Here is a 21787-nt window from a genome sequence, read left to right on the forward strand (position 1 = left end):
GGCCCTGGAGACAGGAATTCCTGTTCTTTATGGAACAAAGCCCTGATCCCACACGGGCTTGAGAGCGTGATGAGCATTATCGTGGCTGCTCCCTGCTGCAGCATGTGTGTCAGTGCCTGGGGAGCGGGGTCCAAGCCCGCTGCAGGGGGCTGAGCTCACCCCTGGCAGGGCAGCCGCTCTCCCTGCTTGTTCCAGCCCGCACTGGGAAACACCTCCTCGAGGGGCGAGCCAGGATTGCAGCCTCCCACAGCACATCGATCCCTGTCATCTCAGTTGAGAATGCCAGCCACGGAGCTGATTAATGCCGGGGTGGGCAAGTGCTGGGTTATTGTTCAGTCTCTCTTCAAGAGGTCGATGGGAAATTTGGCAGTAGCTCTCCAAATACGCAACGTGCACACAGGCATTGTCCCCCTGAGGACTGTGCGTATAATGTAGTGGAAATGCACACCGGTGCCCGGGCACTAATGCACGCAGTTGTTATCGATGCTTGTGGGAGAGTGCTCCCTCCGTCCCTGCCCTGATTTGACCCGGTGGTGCTGGGCCTGGCTTCGGGCTAATCTGCTCAAGCTTTCATTTCACCCTGATCCTTGTAGGTCCCTTGGCTCAAAGGTACTCTGTGTGCTCAGGAAGCTGATCCAGCGTTCAGGGTGGATATTTCCTTCTGTGCAGATGGTGTAGGTCCTTGGGTGTTAATGCTCGGCAGCAGCCGTGACTGAGCTGCTCTTCCCCCACCAAATGCGAGGCACTGTACTGGCACAAAGCACAGACGTCTCTGAAGGATGTGCGTTCAAGGCCTGATCCTGTTGGGAGATCTGGGCTTGAGGAATTGCAGGATCAGGCCTGAAGAGGTGGTATGTTATCTGGCAGGTGCCATTGGCTCACCTCCGGGGTTAGAGCTTTTATTTTTTTGAGAACCCTAGAACGTTTGCTTGGAGAATCCTGTGGCAGTGAGTTGAATTCTGCTTTTGAGCTGCCTCAGGGACACGCTGCGTCCCCTTCCCAGGGACTGGGTGCTGATGCTCTGAGTGCTGGCGGAGGGGCGGGGGGCGGCTCCAGGCGCTTGGAGAGGCGAAAGCTGCGGAGGGGGGCTGCTGCTCACACAGCCGGGGAGCACCGAGGCGGGGAGGGAGCCCGCACGAAGCGGGGGCGGCCGGGGGGGACGCGCCTGCCGCGGCCGCTCCCCCCGCGGCTCCGTGCGCGCCCGGCCGCGGCCGCTGGGTAGCGCTCGGAGCCGCGCCGTCTCCCCGCCTCCCCGGCTCGGGCTGCCCCCGGCTCCGCCGAGCCCCGCCGCCGCGGCTCACTCCGCCGCCGAGCCGCGCAGGAGGAGCAGGCAGCCGGCCGGAGCGCCGAGAGGGGACGGCGCGGCGCCGCCAGCCCGCCCGCCGCGCACCGCCGGCGGCTCCGAGCGGGTCCCCGCGCCGCGGCGCGCCGCGGCCGCACTTTCCCCCGTTCCCCGCGGGTGCCGGGGCGCAGCGGGAGGCAACGGGGGGAGAGCCCCCCCTCCACCCCCCCCCCCGCCGTCGCCCGGAGCTGCCGAGGCGGGGATGACCCCGGGCAGGAGCTGAGCGCTGGGGAGGGGCCGCCTGCCGCCCCCCGCCCCCGGACCCCAAACTTTTCAGCGGCTGCGGTGCGCTCGGCTCCGGGAGCGGCGGGGGCCCGGCCCCCATGGTGCCCGGGCGGGCGGGAGGGGCCGGGGGCGCGCAGCCCTCCGCTTCCCGTCCCCTTCCCTGACGCGGGGCGCAACGCTCGGGGAGGGGCTCGGCTGCCGGCCCCGCTCCGGATTTGGGGCTCCCGGCTCCGCACGTCCCCGGGGAAGTTGCACATGGTGGGGAGCTGCCTGCGGACCCCCGCCCCACGAGGAGCCTTTCACCCCGCCGTCTTCGCCTCCCTCCCAGCAGCGCTGCTGCGGGGGTCCCTGCGTCGGAGCCCGGAGGACGCCCCGGTGCCCGGCCAGCGGCGGGGACTGGCGCCGCAGCCGCCCGGATTATAAAGTCGGGGAAGTTGCCCCCCCCCTCGCCCCGTCTCGGCGGAGCCATGGCCCGGCTCGGGAGCTGGGGGCTGCTGTGCTTCGCGGTGCTCGCCCTGCCCGGCCCCCCGGGAGCCGGCGCCCAAGGTAAGGGGGTGCGGGGGGGACACAGCCTCCAGCTCCCACTTTGATGCTGGAGATGGACCGCGGAGGGTTGGGGGGGTCCCGGCGCTGCTCCCCTCAGCCGAGCCCCCACCCTCCCGGGCCGGGGAAGCTTTGTGCCAGCCGGGGGGGCGGGGGACCGAGGCGGCCCCGGAGCTCCGGCCGGGCGGGGGGCACAGCATCGGTGGTGTTCAAGAAGCCCCCCCGGAGCTGGGGCCCGGGGCCCGCCGGTGCCGAGCGCAGCGCGGTGTCCGGGAGGGCTCGGCGGGGGCTCGGCAGCACGGCTCTGCTCTGCCGCCTCCTTCCCCCTGCCCCAAACCTGCCCCCAGGCTGGGGATGGGGGGGGAACATTGGCCTGAGCATGCGGTAGAGGCTGCCCTGGACCGCTCTCGGGAGGCCGAGCATCCCCCGGGGGTGGCGGGGGGGTGAAGGCACCCATTTCAGCCCCCTCCCGGGGGACCCCCATTGCACCACAAGACCTGGGGCGCAAGTTTGGGGAGCACCCAGGGCTCTTGCCCTGGTGTTGGTCCCATCGACCTCCAGTCGGCTGGTCAGACCGGGCAGGGGGCTGGGGCTGGAGGGGGTCTGCAGCCCTGAGCCCCCGGGGGTGCCCGGGGCTCCCTGTGCACCCAGCTGGCCCTCGGGGTGCGGCAGTACCGCTGGGCAGGGCGAGCTCCTGTCTGCTCCTTGCCTCCGGGGCTCTGGCACGGCACACAGTCTGTTTTTAGCTGCTCCGCTACCTGAGAGGGAGATAGAAATAGTTTGTGGCCCTTTGGGGTGCAGCTGGGGTTCAGAGATGCCAGGGGGGCCCTGGGGTCCTGTCCCCTTCCCCAGCAGCGAGGCTCCCGGCTGGCAGGGCTGCAGCACGGCTGCCTCCGTCCACGCCGCTTGGACAGAGCAGATCCAGGCTGCGAAACGGGGGGGGCACAGCGCCGGGGGTCCTTGCCCACGACATTTCTTGCCCTTGTTTGCAGCAGCAAGTGAAGCCAGAAGTCCCTGTGCGCTCTCGTCCTCCCGCTCCCCCCGAGCCTCCCCCAGCACTGCTATAATTTCTCAGTAATTAAGTTCAGAACATAACATCTAAAGCGGCAGTATATTATCCGGGCAGGCCCTGTGTGGGGAGCTGTGAAGGTCTCTTTGATTGATTCACTCCCTTGCCGAGTTTCTCTTCTCCTGGCTGGCGTCTCCGGCTGGTGGGTCTCCCGTGGTCTGTTTCTTCCCTGCCTGTGGGATGGGCTCCTGGTGTGACCGAATCTCCTTCCGTTTGTCCGTGGGGCTGCGGGGTCTTGCCGTGGGGTGGAAGACATGGGGCTGTCTGTGCTTCAGCCCTCTCAAGGGGTGGGGAAGGGGCTTTGCTCCCCGCTCCTGGTGCGGGAGCCGAGCTTTGTGGCTTCGGCTCCCTGCAGCGTGTGTCACGTCCTCACGGGCAGCGTGACATTGCTCGGTGCCCGGCCCCGGTGCTGCGTGGCAGGCAGCGGCCACGGGCGAGCGCGAGCGGTGGCTGCCCGCGACAGAGTCGCGGTGCGGGGAGCGTTGCCAAAGCCTGGCACGTGCCCATCTCCCCGGCCACGGATGGCGCTGGGGACGCACCGGCGGGGTCACCTCCCCGGCTGCGGTGCCCGCTGCGTGTGGGCTGCCGACGCTCGCCGCTGCGGCCCGTTGAGGCGGACTGGGCGCTGGAGCGAGGGAGCTGGAGAAGGAGCAGGCGTGCCGGCAGGATGCCTGGCTTCGGCCTCCGGCTCAGCCCTGCTGCGATGGGGCAGGCAGGGCAGCCCGGCGTGGGCATCCCCGCAGGGCTGGCAGCGAGGGGCAGCGGGAGCGGAGGCAGGCAGTGCTTTGTGCTGGTGCTATTGATTCAGGCGGCCAAAGAAAATGGGATCAATAGAGAGGGGGAGGAGGAGGGGATGGGGCGAGACCTCCCCGGCTGGGGTGTGGGGGCTCCCCAGGCGCAGGATGAAACACTTTAATACCTGCAGTTGGTAAAACAAAGGCCCCTCGCTGCTGGGGAGAGAGGGGATGGAAGTTTAATTACAGCCCGTCTGTGCTGTGTAATTATTAATTACCCACGGCAAAAAATAACTTATTGATTAGGGCCCTCGCGCTAATTACCCGGAGCTGAATGCGGTGCTGGGTGGAAGGCTAATCAGTCAGCGCTGCCCGGGCGGGAGCTGTGTCGCAGTGCGACCTGTGCCGGGGCCGAGCGCCGGTGCCACGGCCGGGGGGGGCACGGGCAGCCCCCTGCTGCCAGCCCTGCCCCAGCCAGCCCGCGCCTGCAGCAAAGGTGCCTTCAGCTGATTAAGCAAGACAGTAAAGGCCCCCCAAGAGCTGGGGAGGCTGGGTGTCTGGGGGGGGTCCGAGCCCTCTTCTCCCCGCTTTTTGTAGATTTTCTGACCCTCAGGGATGTGGTTTCCCCCCGCCCAGGGCTGGGGGCACAGCCCAGGACCCCCTGTGCTGGCACAGCACCTCTAATGGGATTGAGGAGGCTGCGGCCAGTCCTAGGAGGGATTTGGGAGGCTTAAGGTTCCAGATGGTATTTGGGGCAGGGGCCCGAGATGGTCGGCTTCCACCAAAGAGGCTTATTAGAGGCTGGAGTGGGGGAGTGCCGGCATCTTCTGGCACCCACACGTGGTGCCTGGGCACGTCCGCATGCGTGGAGCCCTGTGGGGCTGAGCGGGAGGGAGACGAGCCCCTGCTCCTTCCTGGGGATGCGATGCCGGTGACAGGCTCATGCCAGGACTCCTGTGAAGGTGCCGCTGGTGCCCTCTGCGCCGGTGACAGCAGGGAAGGGATGACTGAGCGTGGGTATCTCCTGCCCTGGCTCCCCCTTCTCTGCGAGCGTGGCCGGCACGTTAGCTGGTGGCCTCGTGCAAAGCTCTGGCTCAGGAAGGAAAGTGGCTTTTAGGGGAGAGGAAGGGAAGATTAAAATTTGATGCTTCTTTGGAAGCCATTAGTGACCAGGCGCAGCCGTGAAATTTTCATGACCTGATAACCATAAGGGGGAGGGGGATGCGGTCCGATCCCAGGCAGCCCCTGTCACCGTGCCCCGTCGCTGTGCTTGGTGCCCTGGCTGGTCCCCAAAGGTTTGGGGTGCCAATGATCCGAGCCACAGCAGCACTGGGGTATGCCACCGTGCCTGCGGGCTGGGAGCCGGCTCCCTGGGGGAGAACGGGCAGGGCGAAGGCTGCCAGCGGAAGGAGAGCGGCTCTGGGCTCATGCCCACCTCCGCTGCCTGGCGGGGCTGGAGCTACCGGCACGGTTGGGCACACATCGGTGGGCTGGGATAGCTGGGGGCAGCTGAGGCCAGGGTGGCAAGTATCGAGTGCCGCTCGTCCCTTAGCGATGGGAATTAGGCTGCGGTAGCATTTCCCCTCAGCGGGAGCAAATGAAGGAGCTGGAGGAGAGAGGGAAGGAGGCAGGCAGGTGGACGCAGGTTGCTTGTGAACCTGGGAAAATGCTGATAATTAAAGCTGGGAGGAGGGAGGCTGGCTCGTGGGGTGCCGGCAGGGCGGTGTGATGAGGAGTGACCCTGCGTCTGCCTTCGTGGGTCTTTACGAACCGTGTCCTTGTCCCCAGCCCGTGCCTGGAGCTGATCCCTGATGTGGCTGGTTCCTGCCTGGGGATGAGCTCTAGCCACAACACACATTACTGTAGACCCTACACAAACTGGTTGGGGGGTCCGTTGATGTTTTGCAGCAGCAGCGCAAGCTGTTGCCTGGGGTGAATTAGGCTCTGCTCAGACTGGGGTGCAGAGCTCCGTGGGAGCAACGCCCTTTGGGTGCTGGGTCCCAGCTGGGGTGGGTGAGCACCAGGTCCCCTCCCCTCTGAGCCCTCGTTACCTCCCCGAGCTTGTTAGCTAAGTCGCATGTCTCTGGGTGAAAAATGGTCAGTGCCAGGCCAGTAATAAATATGCTGCTGTCAGTGGTGATGTGATCGTGCTAACGAAGGGCGATCTGAGCCCCCGTGGCCGTGCCGGGGCTGCTGCGTGGGCACAGGGTGGTGTGGAGGGGCCGGTGGCCGTGGTGCTCTGCTGGTGCCGCACAGCTTCTGCGCATGACACCGGGCCTTGGCTTTCCAAAGCACCCGTGGGGATCCAGCACCCTTGTGGGGCCGGGCCGTGTCAGGGTGGTGGGTGCTGGGGGCAGAGGGATGTCCCAGGAGCTCCCGGGGGAAGGGAGATGTCCCCCCGCTGCGCAGGGCAGCGTTGCGTGGGTGCTGGAGAGGGCCCGGGTGACTCGGAGCGGCTGGAGGTGCGGTGGCAATGCCAGGGACCTCCCCTATCCCCGGGGCTGCTGCTCTGTTTTGGGGTTCCCACCTTCCGCATCCCCAGAGCCGTCCCTGGAGGTCGGTCTGGACTCGGGGTGCTGCTGTGCTCGGTTCCTGCTGTGCTTCGCCCCGCCAGGCAGGCAGGAATGTGCTGGTAGAGGCTCCCTGCCTTGCTGGCCCCGTGCCGGGCCCGCCTGGCATCCCTCACAGCCCCGGCACGCCGGCAACGCCGCCTGCGTGGGCACTGCCCTGAGCACCCCCTCTGTGGGGCTGGGGACCGGCTGTCAGGGTGCATCCCCCCCCTCACTCCCAGCGATGCTTTGGGGGTGCGTCCCCCCTTGCTCCCAGCGATGCTTTGGGGGGACATCCCCCCCCCCTTGCTCCCAGCGATGCTTTGGGGGGACATCCCGCACCTCGCCCCAGTGATGCTTTGGGGGGACATCCCCCCCCCCCTTGCTCCCAGCAATGCTTTGGGGGGACATCCCGCACCTCGCCCCAGCGATGCTTTGGGGGTGCGTCCCCCCCTTCACTCCCAGCGATGCTTTGGGGGTGCGTCCCCCCTTGCTCCCAGCGATGCTTTGGGGGGACATCCCGCACCTCGCCCCAGCGATGCTTTGGGGGTGCGTGCCCCCTGCTCCCAGCGATGCTTTGGGGGGACATCCCGCACGTCGCTCCCAGTGATGCTTCACCTTCCTCCCTTTCTCCCCTGCCTGCCGCCCACCACCTGCCTGCGCCCGGGGAAGGCAGCGGCCCCCTCGGCGGCCCCCTCCCCTCGCCCCCAGCCCCGCGGGGTGCAGGAATGCTGCGCCTGGAAAGCCGTGCCGGGCTCGGGTTGCCTGGGAACTGGGAAACCTGATCCCTGGGAACGGGGCCGAGGGCAGGGGACATTCCCGGCCTGCAGCTGGTCCCCGGCCCCCTTTGTCTCCCGGCTCTGATGGGGCAGCTGCGCCCCCGCCCTCGGCCCCCCAGGAACGGAGACTTGGGGTGCGGGGGGCTCTCGGCCTCGTGCAGGACCGTCCCTGGGGATGCTGTGACTGGCAGCTGCCGGCTGCTCTGGGTTGTCACCTCCCCGCGTGGATCAGTGTCACCTCCTGGCCGGCAGCCACGGTGGGCTGGAGAAGGCCCTGGGCGCTGGGACCAGCTGCTGCTGCGTGCCAGCAGCCGGGCATCCCGGCTGGCAGCGGGGATGGCGCGGTGGCGATTCCAGGAATGCTGGGCCCCCCCCCGTGCCGAAACAACCCTCCCTCCACGCCCTGCCAGCAGTCGTCGTCCCCATCATCCACCTCGGAGCATGGCAGCTCTGGGCTGGCTGTCCTGAGCGTGCCGGGAGCCCCCCCTCTGCCCCTGGGCAGCGGGGGGGAAACTGAGGCACCAGGCAGAGGTGGCAGTGGGTACAGTGGGAAGGGGACCGGGATGCGGTGCCGGCTGGTGTCCCGCTGCCCTCTGTACGTAGGCACACGAGTAGCTCCGTCGGCTCTCATCCATCACTGCCTGCCCACGTGGAGGTGCCGAGGCCCCTGGTGTAGGAAAACCTTGATGAGTTTGACCATTAGCAGAAAGAAACGGCTGAGCTAATTTTAGCCGTGATAGCTAATTGCTTTTTGCACTGCTGGGTGAGACGGCAACCTGCAAGTCCTCGTCTGTAACCTTAAGCCCTGCAGCAGCGACGCCCGGGTCCTGCCGGGGTGAGGAGTGGGACGTGGATTCCTTGGTGGGAGCGCTGGTCCCTGGAGGGGCTTCCCCAGGACACTTGGGTCCATGTGCAAAGCCAGTGTGGGTTGGGGTGCCTGGCGGGGTCCTGCTGTGCCATGGCAGGACACGCATGGCATAGGGGGAGACTCTGGCTGTCCCCTGAGGCCAGCAGGTCACCCTGGCCAGCAGGAGACCCGGGCTGTGGGGCGCAGCCCCCCGGCACTCAGCAGCGTGGCTGTGTTGATGGCTCACAAGAAGCTGACGAAGGGAAATGCTATTTTTAGAGCCCCGTCGTTGATCAGGGCGCGTGTGCCCGCTCCCGGGCGTGTGAATGGCCCGAGCCAGAGGGCATTTCCCTGGGGCGAGAGCGGGGCTGGGGACCGGTTTGCTCCCCTGTCCCGTATCTGCAGGGTTGGGGTGCGTTTGCTGGGATGGTCGGAGGAGCCTGTCCCCCTCTGTCCCCATCCCGCAGGGCCGTCCCCCCAGCACATCCCAGTTCACTGGCCGTGAGCCGCAGCTGGGTGAAGAAACCGGGCTGAATCTGGGGCAGGGGCTGGGCGTTAACTGGGGTTTTATGGGGTCATTTATGTTCCTTATTCATCGCCCTCCTTCTGGGAGCCTGCGTCTCCCTGGCGGGGAGCAATGGAGCGCTGGGCCGTGGAGGTGGCTGTCCCCGGGGCTCAGCCTGAGCCCGTGGGTCTCGTCACGGTGGGATGCTCGGTGCTTCCCCTCCTCCTCTTCCTCCTGGCTTGGGTTTGGACCACGGGGTCGGACTGAGAGCTTGGGAGAAGGCGAGGGGGAGCGGGTCCTGCATGGGTCTGGCATCCCCATCTCTGGGTGGTTCACGAAGGTCCGGCTGGGAACGGTGCTGGGGCAGGAGCTGGGTGCGGATATGCTGCTGGTGCCTGGCCCAGCGCGGCTGGGATGGACGGGTGGATGGATGGATGGATGGATGGACGGAGGGGGCTGGGGTGCGGCGGACACAATAGCTCCGGTTTCAGCAACCCGCCTCCTGAATGCCTGAAAAACAGCTGATGGCCGTGAAGGGGGATGAAATGGGATTAGCTGCTGTTTCCAAGGGGAGCGCATCCTGCCGAGCCGGACAATGCGCCTGCTGTGCCCCCGCTTCATGCCTCGGCGCGCCGGCCCTGGCGGAGGGGGGCTCGGCGCTGGCTGCCGGTGACCGGGGTGGTGCCTCCTGCCCCGGCCGTCCCTGGGGGGCCTTGGGGTCTGCGGTGCTCCAGCGCTGGGTGTAGCTCCCAGGGGTGCTCACAGGGGGTTGCGAGACCCTGGGGCAGGGTGGGGGGCTTCTGCCTGCCCTGCAGCAACCCCGAGGGGCCGTGGCTCGGCTTCTCGCCCCGCGGCAGCACCGAGCGGGTCCCGGGAGACCTCGCACGGCCCACGTGGGGCGGCAGGAGCTCGGGGCTGTCCCACCCCAGCAAGCAGCAATGTTGGGTGCTCAGCCTGAAGCCCCGCAGCTGAAATGGAGAAGCGAATCTCGTGGTGCGAGGTGCTTTGCAGGGTGGGCGGCTGCTGCCCCTCTGCCCCCCCTGCCCCGGGGCTGGCGTGCAGTGGGTGCTGGAGATGGGGTGCGGAGGGGACCAGCGGCGCGTCTCGGGGCGGGAGCTGCGTGCGGCCCCAGCTGCAGCGCTGCCGGGGCGAGCGCGGCGCCACGCTCGGTGGAGTGAATTGATGTTTATTTTGATAATGAGTTCTCAATGCATTCGCAAACTAATAAAATCAACTCATTAGGGTGGTATGTTTAATTCAGAGCTCTGCCTTCGGGAGAGCCCTCCCTGCCGGCTGAGCACCGGGAACCGCTGAGCACCCGGCCTCTGCCTGCATGCACAGGGTGCAAGGGGAGGAAGGTGATGGGTGCCTTTGTCTCCCCGTTTTCTCCATTTTGCTCGCTTGCTCGGTGGAGAGAAGGGCTGGGAGGGCAGTGGCAGGGAGCAGAGCTGTGCAGTGGAGGGTGGAAACAAGGCGCGTGCTGCGAGCAGGGGCAATGAGCTGCCGGAGCACTTCACCTGGGGCGGTGGTGGAGTCTCGCTCGCTTGGCTTCTCCCCATAAGCTTCACGTCAGGCTGGGCAGCGGCGCTGGCTTTGCCACTGGAATCGCTGGCCCGGCGTCGCGGCGTTGGCTGGAAAAGCCCCTCTGGCCGGGAGAGCCACAAGTGTGTAAATAAGTGCAATGACCAGAGTTCGCTTCTCTGCCCTGGAAATTCAGGGCTGTCGTGGATGGCTGGGGGGGATTGCCAGGCTGCGAGTTATTCCCGTCCCCCATCTGCAAACAGAGGCGTCTGGGAAGGAAAAGCTTTGGAAAAGGCTCGTTCCAAGGAAAACTCGTGTTCGCTGTCATGCTACAGCTATTTATGTTTCAAGTGAGCAATGCGATGACTAATTAATACTTTGGAAAAAGGATGTCTGGGCAACACCCCAGTAAATCGGCGAGCGCCCGGTGCCCGCTGGCTCGGGGCCGTGCCGTGGGGAGGGGGACCGTGGCCACCAGTGCCTTCGTCCTGCTCGGCACGGGGGGGGGGCGGGAACCTGGCAAAGTGTTTTCCATCCCGCGGGGCTGGAGACTTAATTGCGTCAGCACCATGGGAAAGGCTGAGTGGGGTTTTTCTTGTGGTTTCTGTCTTCTGTTTTTCTTTCCCCGCCGTATTTTTTCTGTTGGGAAATGCCGCCTTGTTGAGATTCTCGTGGTGAGCCTGGAAAGCGGCTGTCTGTCTGCGAGGGCTGCGCTGAGCATCCCGCGTGGCTGGGGGATGCGGGGGGCGGCAGGAGCTCGGGGACGGCGGCGGCGGGAGGGATGCCCCTTGCAGAAGTGACAACCCAGGTGCTGTCGGGATGGGGTGGGTCTGGTGGTGGCTTTGCTTTCTCACCCCTCCTTGGCCGCGGTGGCCGTGGGAGCCACCGCAGCCCAGGGCTGTGGTCGCCCTCCAGGAATACCCGGAGGATACACTCGACGTGCCCCACGGGGCCAAATCCAGCCCAGGGCTGTGCTGGGCTGCACCGGGCTTGCGTGCCGTCCATCCCACCCAGTGCTGGGACCAGCCTGGGGTTGGGGTCCAGGGCTGTTGGGACCCCCGCCTTGCTTGGCAGCTGGGTGTGGAGCCCGTTCCTGCCAAACCCTCGCAGGAAAGTGCCGGTCCTGGCTGCGAAGCCTTTGGGGACGGGGCTGGGAAGGGCCCCTGCACCCCTCTGGGGCTGCCCGGAAGGGGATGCGTGTTCACCCCCTCTCCTGCCTGGAGAGTGCCTGGCTGGCGGCTGTGCGGGGTCTGGAGGTGATGTCCGTCCATCCTTCCTCTCCTCACCGTTTTGGAGTCTCTCCTGGGGAAATCGGCGGCGGGATCCATCCTTCTAATTGCGTTGAGTCACTCTCCGGGTGTCTGTGACTCACAGCAGTGAGCCAGATACGGCGGAGCTGCGTAATCGTGGGGTCGGGAGGATTTGTGGCATTGGAAGGAGTTTGCTGGGGAAGGAGTTTTGGCTGGAGCCTGGAACTTGTTAAACATCCCCAGCTGGGGACGGGGCTGTGTCCTGCTTGGGGACATGCTTGGCAGGGGGACAGGCTCGCTGCAGCCCGCGGTGATGTCCGGCTGTGCCACCCGCAGCCGGGCAGTCCCAGGGACGTGCCCCAGGTCTGGGGGTCTCCTGTCCCCCCAGAAGCATCTGTGCGTGGCCCTTTTGCTGGGGGTCCCTTGCAGCTCCACGCATTTGGGATTGGGTTTGGAGGCCCGTGCTGGGGTCTGTGCCTTTGGGGCCAGGTTTGGGGCCAGGCTCCCAGGGTCCGTGCGCTCGGGGCCAGGCGTGGGGGTCCGCAGGGGCCGTGCGGTGCTTCAGAGCACAAAGCTCTGCTTGTCGGCCCCCCCCGGGCTCGTGGGCTGGGAACGCACAACGGTGCCATGTGTGTGCGTCTGTTCAGGGTTTCCCGTGAGGGGAAATGTTATTTTTTCCAGCCGGCACGGCCGGGCAGGCAGAGGGGCTGGGTGTGCGAGGGCAGGCAGGGACGGGCAGGCACACAGCCCCGCTCTGTTCCCAGCTGCGGCCTCGCCGCGGGGCTGAATGAGACGCTGTTCCCTAGCCAGGGCTGACGTCTCCCCTTGGCTCGGGGAGCACGTCAAGCCTTACCTGGCCCATGCCGGCACCGGGGTGCACCCAGGCTGGGTCCCTGGTGCTGCAGGGGCTGGGCTCCGAGGGCTGCCCCGGGGCTGCAGTCCTTGGGCAGAAGCGGGGTGCCGGGAAGGGTTGATGCTGGCATGGCCCCGGCTCTGCCGCAATGGGCAGAGGGGGATCGGTCTCCAGGTTTGGGACCCTCCGATGGCCGGGGACACGTGCCGGGGGGTGTTTGGTGTTTGGGGAAGGGATTGCCAGGATGAGACCGTAAAGGGAGGTGGCTTCGTCTCCAGCATCACTGTTGGGAGAAGGGAGGTCCTGGGCAGGCACCGTGGTGCTGCCGGGCTCGATGTCCCTCTTGCAAACACCCCTTGTCCTGGGGGAGCTGGGCTCGCCCCTCCCCATGTGCCCCATCCTTGGGGGGTTCGGCAGGGCATGGCGCGGCCGCCGGCTCAGCCGATGGTCCGCTGAGCCCTCTGAGAGCCCGACTGCGGAAGAGGAGCTTGTTATGGAGCCATCCTGCTCTTAATTAACAAATTAAAATCCTAGTTAACAATCCAGCCCCAGGGCTGTTGGAGGCTGGGAGAAGCTGGAGCGTTTGTTATGGAAACAGCAGTTAATTAACAAATAAATAAATAAGTATGGGCTTGGAGACAGATGCAGGAGGAGGAAGGGGAGATGGCAGCACGGTCGGGGTGTCCTGCCGGCCTGGCGGGAGGCAGCGCGGGAGGAGGGCGTCCGTCCATCCGTCTGCCCGTCCTGGGGGATGCCGTGGTCCCGGCGGGCAGCGCCAACCCCACTCGGAGCCACTGGGTGCGAGGGGCTGGATCCTGCCTCGTGCTGGCTGTGCCACGGCAGATCCAGCCATGTACCATGCCGGGGCCACCTTGGCTGGGTTTGGGGCTCCTGGTCTCTGCCTGGGCTTTGCCGAGCGCCGCTGGCCATGGAAATCGTACCCGCTGCCTCTTCCCCCGCCTCGAGGCCGGGAAGCGCTGCGGCAGAGCTCCGGCGGAGATGGATGAAGTGTGACACCGGCAAAACTGCTGTGCAGTTCGCAGGTGACACCGGTGCCGTGCTGGAGGCCGTGCAAGGAGGCGGGGGATGTTGCTCGCTGGGCCGCTCCGTGCATCCTTGGAGGCAGGGATTGCTGCGGTCCCCATCGACGTCTCCTTTGCCCCAGGCTGGGTCTGCGCCGGGAGATTTGGGCAGCTCCCCTGGTCTGGGTGCAGCTGGGCAGGGGGGTGCTGAGGCCACGGTCCCCCCCGGCCGTGCCCTGCAGTGGTCAGGTTGCATTAACTGCAGGGCTGTCACCGAGAGCCCCGAGCCGGTGCCTGCTGCCAGCGGGGATTATCGCCGCAGGTGGGTGCTGACGGGGCCGTGCGGGGGCTCGGGGTCACCGTGCTGCTCCCTGAGGCACCGCGGGTGCTGCTGCCCGGGGCGGTGCGGTGTCACCCTGCCCCTCTCGGTGCCGGTGCTGAGGGCAGGGGTGGCCGTGGGGACCGATGAGGGGACGTGACTCTGCTGCCAGCCCATGCCGGGGCCCTGCAGGATTTTTGCATGGGGCGAGGAGGTAGCGCAGCTCATGTCCCTCCCGCAGCTTCACCTTTCCAAAGGCTTAAGGGGAAAAAAAATCAGTTTAAAAGCCGGCTCTGCAAATCCTGCCGGCGTCACACGGGCAGGAGCCGTGCTCCGCTGAGCAGCTCCTCCAGGTCTACGTCTCTCTCAGCCTCCCACCTAATCCAGTTAACACACCTCTGCAATCGGCTTACGGCATGTAAGAAACCCCAAATCTCCTCCGAGGGAGGCACAGGGGAGCGGGGCAACGGCGCCGGAGCTGTGTGCTCTGCTGGGTCCAGCCCAGCTCCTTGCTGGGATGGCAGCACTGGATCCGGCTCCCCTTCTTTGCCGGACCCCTCTTGCCGTGTGGGTGACGTGCATGCACGCTTGCCGGGGGTCCACCCCATTTCCCAAGGGCTCCCCCACCTCTGAGAAGACCTCTTCCTCTGCGAGGAAATTGCTAAAGCAATTGCAGAAACACGCGGAGAGTTGGATGGAGATGAAAAGGTGCCCGGCTCCATCCGCGTCTCTCCGGGTGGGCAGGAGCCGTGGCCCGAGCCCAACGGGCAGCGTGCCCTTGGCTGCCAGCCCCCCTGCTGCCCGTGCCCCTTCGCCATGGCAGAGCAGCAGATCCTCGTGCTGCGAGCAGTCTGACGGGCTCAGCGTGAGGCACTGGAGCAAAGACGGATGTGTTTCGGCAGCAAGGTCATTGCAGGGTGCGTGCCGGCAGCAGATGGCTGGAGGGTACCGGGTGCCCGTGCAGCCCGGGAGCCTCTTGACTGCACCATCCTGCTCTGGCTCTTCACCCGAGGACTGCAGCGGTGCTGGGTCACGGGCAGGACGGGCACGGTGCCTGGCACAGCTCTGGGGTTTGCTGCAGGAGGGATGCAGCCGCTGTGAGATGCTCCCACATCCTCGGAACGTGGGCGGTGCAGCCCTGCTCCGACCTGCCGATGGCTCGGAGCTGCGGCCTCCCTTACGTGCGACAAAGATGGGTTCATTCCTCTGATCTCGGTGTGATTGGGGCTGAGCAAGAGAGGCTCTCCAGGCTGTTCTGCCTCGGTTAAAAACCCTCTTGGCTCTGCTCTGCAATCTTTTTACAAGAAGCAGCTCCTTTTCGGCGTGGCTCCCAGCTGCAGCCCCCCATCATCTCCCTGCTGCTCGGGGCTTGGCTTGGACTGGGGTGCTGCGGGAGGGACCGAGCTGAAGCCCCCCCAAGCCTGTCTCAGACCATCAGGGAGGCAGGGCTGCCTCTGCCAAGCAGGAAAATCACAGCCGGCGCAGGATTTTCCAAGCGGCAAAGGAGAGGGCTGTAATTAGCAGCCCCAGCCTGGAGAAGCAGCAGCTGTAGGGCACCGTTCCTCCTCTGTCCCAGCTCACATTTGCTGCCTGGGAGTCCCATGGGACTGGAGAACTGCTGCGGCCCGGATGGGGCTGGAGGGGAGGACTGGGCTTGGGGTACCGCTGCAGCCCAGCTGGTCTCCCAGGAATGGATCGGAGCTGTGGCCGGGATGGCTGGTGCCGCGCGTGGGGCAGGAGCTGCCCTGGGGTGGCATCGCCCGGGACGTGCATGTGGGTTCTTGTCATCCTGGGGTTGCACCCGCCCTTGAGAAAGGGCGTGCGGTTGGAAAGCGCCGTGCGGATGGGGAGAAGGGAAAGCTGGTGGGACAGGGATGGGGGACTGTGCTGTGGGGACCAGAGGGACGATGCTCTCCAGCGTGCCGCGGCGAGTGAAGCACCGTGAGCTTGCAGGTCCAAGAGCATCGCTCTTGGCTGACCCCCTGAGAAGCTGTGCTGTGGCCCGGCTGCCTTCCCATGCCCCCAGCCCCGGCAGGAGGATTTCCCACGATTGCTCTCGCAGCCTCGTGCCGCTGGCGAGCACCGAACCCCTTGGCTTGGGCTGTGCCCTCTAAATAATGCAGGAAGGCAAGTGCCATCCACGGGGGCTGCAGATAAACGCGGTAAATAGCTGAGAAATGGAGCGTGTCTTCTGGGAGCCACCTCCGCGCGCAGCATGCCGGGCCCCTCTCCCTCCCTCTCGGCCGAGGCGGTGCTGCCGGGCCGGCACAGGTACGGGTGCGGGCGGGGAGGAGGAGACGGAGCAGAGCTGCCGAGTACACCGGAGCATTGGAAATTGCATTTCACGGCCGGGCGGACTGGGATACCAACCCCAGCACCGTGCGCGGGGTGCTCAGAGAGGAGATATGATTTGATTAAGAAGGCCGCTATTAATTTATGGCAAGTACGCTCGTGATAGCAGAGAGGTTGCTTTTAATTAATAGCCAGAAGGAGAGTTTTAAACCTCTTGGTCTCAGTGGGGGGGGGAGAAGGGGAGGAAAGGGAAAAGCAGGGAAGGAAGGCAAGAAAGTAAGTTGCGAGAATTAATGGACACGTCTGCAATTTTAAGTCTTTTTCTTAGTAAAAAGAAAAAAACCTACATTAAAAGAACACCATGGGTGGGGGTGCATGGGGTGGCCTGGCTGATCCGTGGGGCTGAGATGGGCAGGATTGTGCCCAGTGCCTTTGGTGCTGCTCCGTGTGCCAGTGGGGACCGAGGCTACCCCGTGGCCACCAGCCCAGGCTGGGGGGGGCAAGGGGCGGCTGGGGTGTCCCCCGTGGCTGACCCTGTGCTCCCAGGCCAGCCCTTTCCACCGGGGTCAGGACCGAGGGCCGATGCTGGGATGGATATTGGCTTTGGCGGGCGATGGGCTGGGGAGGATGGATCCGTCCTGCCCCGCTGCTGGCCCCATGCGAGCCCCAGGGAGGCTGCAGCTGCAGCCGGGGCTGGAGCCCCCCCGGCTGCCCCCTTCCCCACGGCACCGGGGGAGCTGGGGACGCCTGTGTCCCCGGGGCCACCCGGTCCTGGTACAAGTGGGAAGGGGAGTCCCTCAACCCCCACCCGGGTCCCTGCTCTGCAGCTCGTAGCCGTGCTGCTTCAGGGCGTGCGGAGGGACCCCCGCCTTGGGCGCGGGGCCGGTGCCGCGTGAAGGGTGCCTTCCCCCATTGCCATCCGCCGTGGCAGCACTGCCTTTCATCCCCGGTTTACGCGAGCCAAACGTGGTGCCGCGCTGTGCCGTGCCTCCCTCCCCGCCACGCACGGCTTGTCCCGTGGGGCCACGCTGCCGCCACACTTTGCCGGGAGCGTTCGCGTGAGCCAGGCAGATTAGAGAGGAGCGAAGGCGCTTTGGCACGATGCCTCGGCATGCTGCCGCAGGGCACCAAAACCCTTTGCTGGTGGGTTTTGCTGACAAACCTACATCTGCTGGGTGGTGAGATGAAAGCTGGGCTCTGCCAAGAGCCCCGTGCCGTGGCGGTGTCACGGCACAGCCACGCTCGGGGCTCTGATGTCTCCGCGGGCGAGCGTGCTGCATGGGTGCAAGATGTGTGCTGCGATCCCTGCTCCTGCCGGTGCTTCTCCATCGCTGTTCGGCTGGGTTTCACGCTTTCCCCGCCACCCCTTCCCCAAATTTGAAGCTGGCATCAAGTCACTGCGGGAGAGAGGGTGAACCGAAGGGGCCGTGTTCTGCCGGAGCACGGCATGGGCGCCGGGGCACCGCTCCAGCGCTGGCCCTGCCGTGCCAGATGAGGCTGGCGTGGCCGAGCGCTGCCGGCAGAGCAGATGGGCACTGTCCAGCGAGGCCCACACGTGCAGCGAGTTTGGGGGGGCTGTGCTCGAGGGGTAGCAGCCCAGGTTGCTTTGTGCCTGCTCAGGTGCTGGGAGGGGGGCAAGCGGGGCTCAGCGAGGATGCCCACGCCGTCTCGACCCCGCGCTCGGCTTCGTCCTTGGCACCTCCCGGACACCTGGGCCCCCCCCCCCGGATGCCTGGGTACCTGCTCGGCAGCACGTCGTGCTCCGCGGCTCCCCAGGTGCCGGGAGCATTCGGCATTTCAATTCTGTGTTTGCTTTTTATTAAGGGGATGAAGCCTCCTCTCAGGAATACTAATGGCTCTGGCAGCGGTGGAGAGCGCTGCTAATCCCCCAGCACCTGCCGGCCACCCGGGAGGGGACTGCGGTGGGGACACCGGGGGCACCAGGGGCCGTGCCGGGGTGTTGCAGCGGCTCCCGTCCCTGCGGCGAGGCCCTGCCGTCGGTGCCGGCAGGAGTGCGTGCCATTTAATCAGCCCGGTGACTTTACCAACAGCCGCTGAAAAATTGATGTCTCCCAGCCGCACGCTGGCGTCCGACAAGCAGAAAATGTGACTTAGCCAAGGGACGGCTCCTCGGGCGGTGGCATGGCCCCGGGGCTTCGCCTGTCCCCAGCCAGGTCCCTGGGCACCGGGCCACCCAGCCGGGGTGGCTGTGGTTTGTCCCCGGGGACAGTGTGCCTTGGCCGGGATAGGTCCCCGGGGTGATCTCTCCTTGCACCCAGCCAGGGCTGTGACCGCACCGGGGTGCTCGGGGACATCGCGGTCCCCCATGGGTGCTGTGTCTGGGGGCCATGGGGCACCCCAGCGATGTTAACCCTTTCCCAGCCATGCCGGCGCAGGCCCCCCTGCCTCCCCCCGGCCCCCAGATGTGGAGTGGTTGCTGTGGTGCTGGGGAGCTGCGCCGTGAATATGTTACACAAATGAATAATAAAAACAAAGGAAAATTACCCTCTTTATTGAAACTCGTTTTATGAATAAAACAATTATTCTGGTAATTGAAAAAATGTGTCGTTAAATTAAATGCAGTGGTTCCTATTAAAATTTTAGTGGATTTCTTCTTCTCTGTTTCTTTTTCCCTCTTTTTCCTTCCCTCCCTCCCTCCCTGCCTCCGCTGGCGGCTAAAGGCTGGTAATTATAGTGGAGGGTTTCGCTTTCTCTTTATTGTTTTTTAATCTCTTCGTGCTGCGGAGCGCCAGCGATAGTCTGATGCAGAAGAGATTTAGCTTCGTCTCCCTGTGCTGGGGGGGGCACTGGGGGCCGGAGCGGGAGCGTGGGGCTGCGCGGTGGCAGTGCCGGCCGGCCGTGCCAGTGCTCCCGGCGGGCTGCCATCCTGCTTCCTGGGCAGCGACGCTCTGGGAGGGATGGGAGAGCCCTGCAAAGCCCCGGGGACCGGGGAGGCAGCTCTGTCCCCCCTCCCGTGGTCGAGGTGGGACAGGGGCTTCCCAGGGCTGCCCCTTTGCACCGGCCGCGTCCTGGCCAGACCAAAGAGGGGCTGGTGGGGAGGGAGGGAGGCAATCGCGTTATTTCCTCCGAGACGGGTGTTGGTGCAGGGGGGCCGAGGCAATGGGCACGGCGCTGGGTACCGGTACCCGGCGTTGGTTGGGCTCCATTGGGTGCTTGGAGCCCACAGGGGCAGGCGGGCCCGATTCAGGGCATCCCACCGGCGCTGGCGGGCACCGGCTCCGTTGGGCTGCCCGGTGCATCCGGCTATTTCTCACCCTGATTCGTGTCAGTTAGCAGGAACGGGTGCTGGGCTGATCAGCTTCTGATTAGCGAGCTGGGGAGGGGAGAGGCTGAGTGTCACCCCCTGTCCCCGAGGGGCAGCGGGGTGGTGACCCTGTGCTGAACGAGGGCTGAACCCAGGCATGGTGGGGGGGCCGCGGTCCTCCCCTGCTGTCCCTGTGCCGGTGCTTGTGCGAGGCATCCCCAGCAAAGACGGGAGAAGGACCCGGGTGTCCCGCCAGCTGCCGGTCCTTTGCGGGTGGCTGGGGACAGGCAACAGTGGGGCAGAGCTGTGGGGACCCCGTGCCCCTATTCCCACCTTGTCTCTGCTTGCCGGGGTTTGCCGAGCGCGGGGGGGGTTGCACCCTCCTCCCCGCCACCAGCAGCTGCCCGGCAGAGCCCTGCCCAGGCATTCCGGGATTCCTCCGGGCTTAAAACTCCCCATCCCTTCCCATCAAGAGGGATTTGAAGCTGGGGAGAGGGGGGCTTAGTTCCCAGCTCGTCCATTACGCCCAGGAATTAGGATCCATTACTGCTCTTTCAGCGAGTCTGGGGCCCCCTGCCCTACATCCGCACCCCCTCCCCGGCACTAATGCACCGGGCTCAGACCCAGCTCCCGGCGGCCCTTATGTAAATAAAGTGCGGGGGCAAAGATTTTGATCCCATTAGGCAGGATTAGTGCCTTGCAAGGCCCTGGCATTAAAATGGCATCGGCGGTGGAGGGAGAGAGCCAGGGTCATCCCCATTCCTGTCCCCCTTCCCTGTTGCCAGCGCTTGGCATCCCATTTATCCCATCCATCACCCCGGCAGCTCGGCTGGAGCGGCTCAGCCCGGAGGCAGCATCCCCAGCGGGGCTCAGCCCCAGGGTCACCGGTGCAGGCAGGATGGGGACAGCACAGTTTGGCGGCACCTTTCTGCACGGAGGGGACCGTGCTGGGCTGACAGAGCTGGCACGGCACGGCACGGCACGGCACGGCACCCGGCCAGCGGCCCTGGGGAGCTCAGCACTGGCCCGCGCCGTCGGCAGATGTGCAGATGTTCCCAGGGACGCCTCTTGCTGCCGCCTATGTTTGGAAAGTGATGAATTTCTGCACCGACTAATTAGTCTCTAATTAGCAAGTGGAGTGTAAACAGTCGCAACAGATGGGGGAGAGGCAGAATTAGCAGTAATGACCCTTCGTTTGGGGGGGACGTGGCTGTCACGCACCAGGAAACTTCCCGCTGGGTCCAGGACCGGGGGAATCTCAGCCCCCATCCGTGCCGGCTCTGTGGTGGGGCGGTGAGGTGGTGGGCACCCCTGCGCACCCCGGATTTGGTGGTGCCATGGTCTGGGCACCACCACCACTGTCCTGTTGCCGGGACAGTGGGAGAGAGGAGCTCCCCCCGGCCTGCTGGGAGCAGAGCTGAGATGCCACGTGCTGCCGGTGTGCCGGGGAGCAGAGGGAAACCGAGGCAGGGAGGGCTGCAGGAGGGGCTGGGGTGCGAGGGGCTGCAGCGCTGCTCAGCGTCAGGGCCCCCCACCCTTCTCTCCTCGCTCCGAGCCGCGGCACATTATGCTGGAGGTGGGAGCCGGCGCGGGCAGCCACCGGGGAGCTGGTGGGCAGGTGAACACCGGGAACAGCCCGTCTCGTTCCTGGAGGCATCTCTGGAGGCATCGGCACTAAACCAGCCGTGTTCCCCTCCCTGGGTTCCTCCTGGCAAGGGTGGTGGCCCCTGGCCCCGGGCTGGGGTCCCCGGTGGGGTGTGGGGCTCTGAGGTGGCCGCCCTTGCCAGGTACTGGCCAGCCAGGAGAATGGGGCTTTCAGATGCGGCCGCCTCGGGGGAGCGTGGCCAGAGCTCGATGCCACCTTCGCCCCTTGCAAGGGACGCCCAGTGCATGCGGGACCCCCAGCCCCGCTGTCCCCTGCCTGCGGCTGGGGTGGTTTCGGTTTTTCCAGGGGAGCAGAGGAGCTGGTGGGGAGGGGGGACAGGGGAGCTGCTCGGTCCGAGGCAGCTGCCGTGACCTTCGCGGGCGGATAACGATTGCACGATCAATAGTGGAATTAGGAGCCGCCTCTCCTCCTCTGCGCCGTTTTTCACCCCTTAATGCAGAACAGATGGCTCGGGCGCTTCAAAGCAAGATGAGCCTTAGCTGCTTAAAATCAAATTAGGATGTATGCAAATGTGCGCGGGCCCCGGGGAAGGTGCGCCAGGAGCACCCTGCCTCCCAAACGCCTCCCAAACACTGGGTGCTGGGCTCAGTGCGGGGGTGCACTGAACACGCTGGGTCTCGGTCCCGCTGTGCTGCCGGAGCGCTCAGCCGGGCCCCAGCAGCACAGCCCTGCCGTCCCGTGGTGTCCGGCGTGGCCCGTGCATGCGTGACCACTGCCGGTGCCTGGGGATCAGCCCCTTTTGCCGTGGGTCCTCGCTGCAGTGAGGCATCGGCCGCATCTTGCCCAGCTGGACCCCCGGTCTGGTCCATGGCTCATTTACTGGTTTCGTGCAGGAGGTGTTTGGCTCGGAGCTGGTGTCTGGCTGTGCCACGGCCCCAGCCGGGGGCTGCGGTAATCCCACAAGTCTCCAGCCCGATGTGGGCGAAGCCCCGGCGTTGCAGGTCAAGCTCCTGCCGTGCCACAGTGGGGACGCGTGTGCACACACGTGCAGAGGTGGCACACGCCA

The 21787-nt window shown here is 65.7% G+C and overlaps 1 protein-coding gene across 2 annotated transcripts in view; it reads left to right on the forward strand.

The window, feature by feature from the left end:
* Positions 1-1310: 1310 nt before the first annotated feature.
* Positions 1311-21787, forward strand: part of SDK2 (sidekick cell adhesion molecule 2) — a 52096-nt gene continuing 31619 nt past the window's right edge. For both annotated transcript variants that reach the window (XM_072881248.1, XM_072881249.1), the window contains exon 1: positions 1311-2113. In XM_072881248.1, the coding sequence (XP_072737349.1) occupies positions 2035-2113 (79 nt within the window). In that variant the 5' untranslated portion in view covers positions 1311-2034. The remainder of the gene's footprint in view (positions 2114-21787) is intronic.

Source organism: Ciconia boyciana, chromosome 16 (genome assembly GCF_034638445.1).
Source record: "Ciconia boyciana chromosome 16, ASM3463844v1, whole genome shotgun sequence".
NCBI classification, from domain to species: domain Eukaryota; kingdom Metazoa; phylum Chordata; class Aves; order Ciconiiformes; family Ciconiidae; genus Ciconia; species Ciconia boyciana.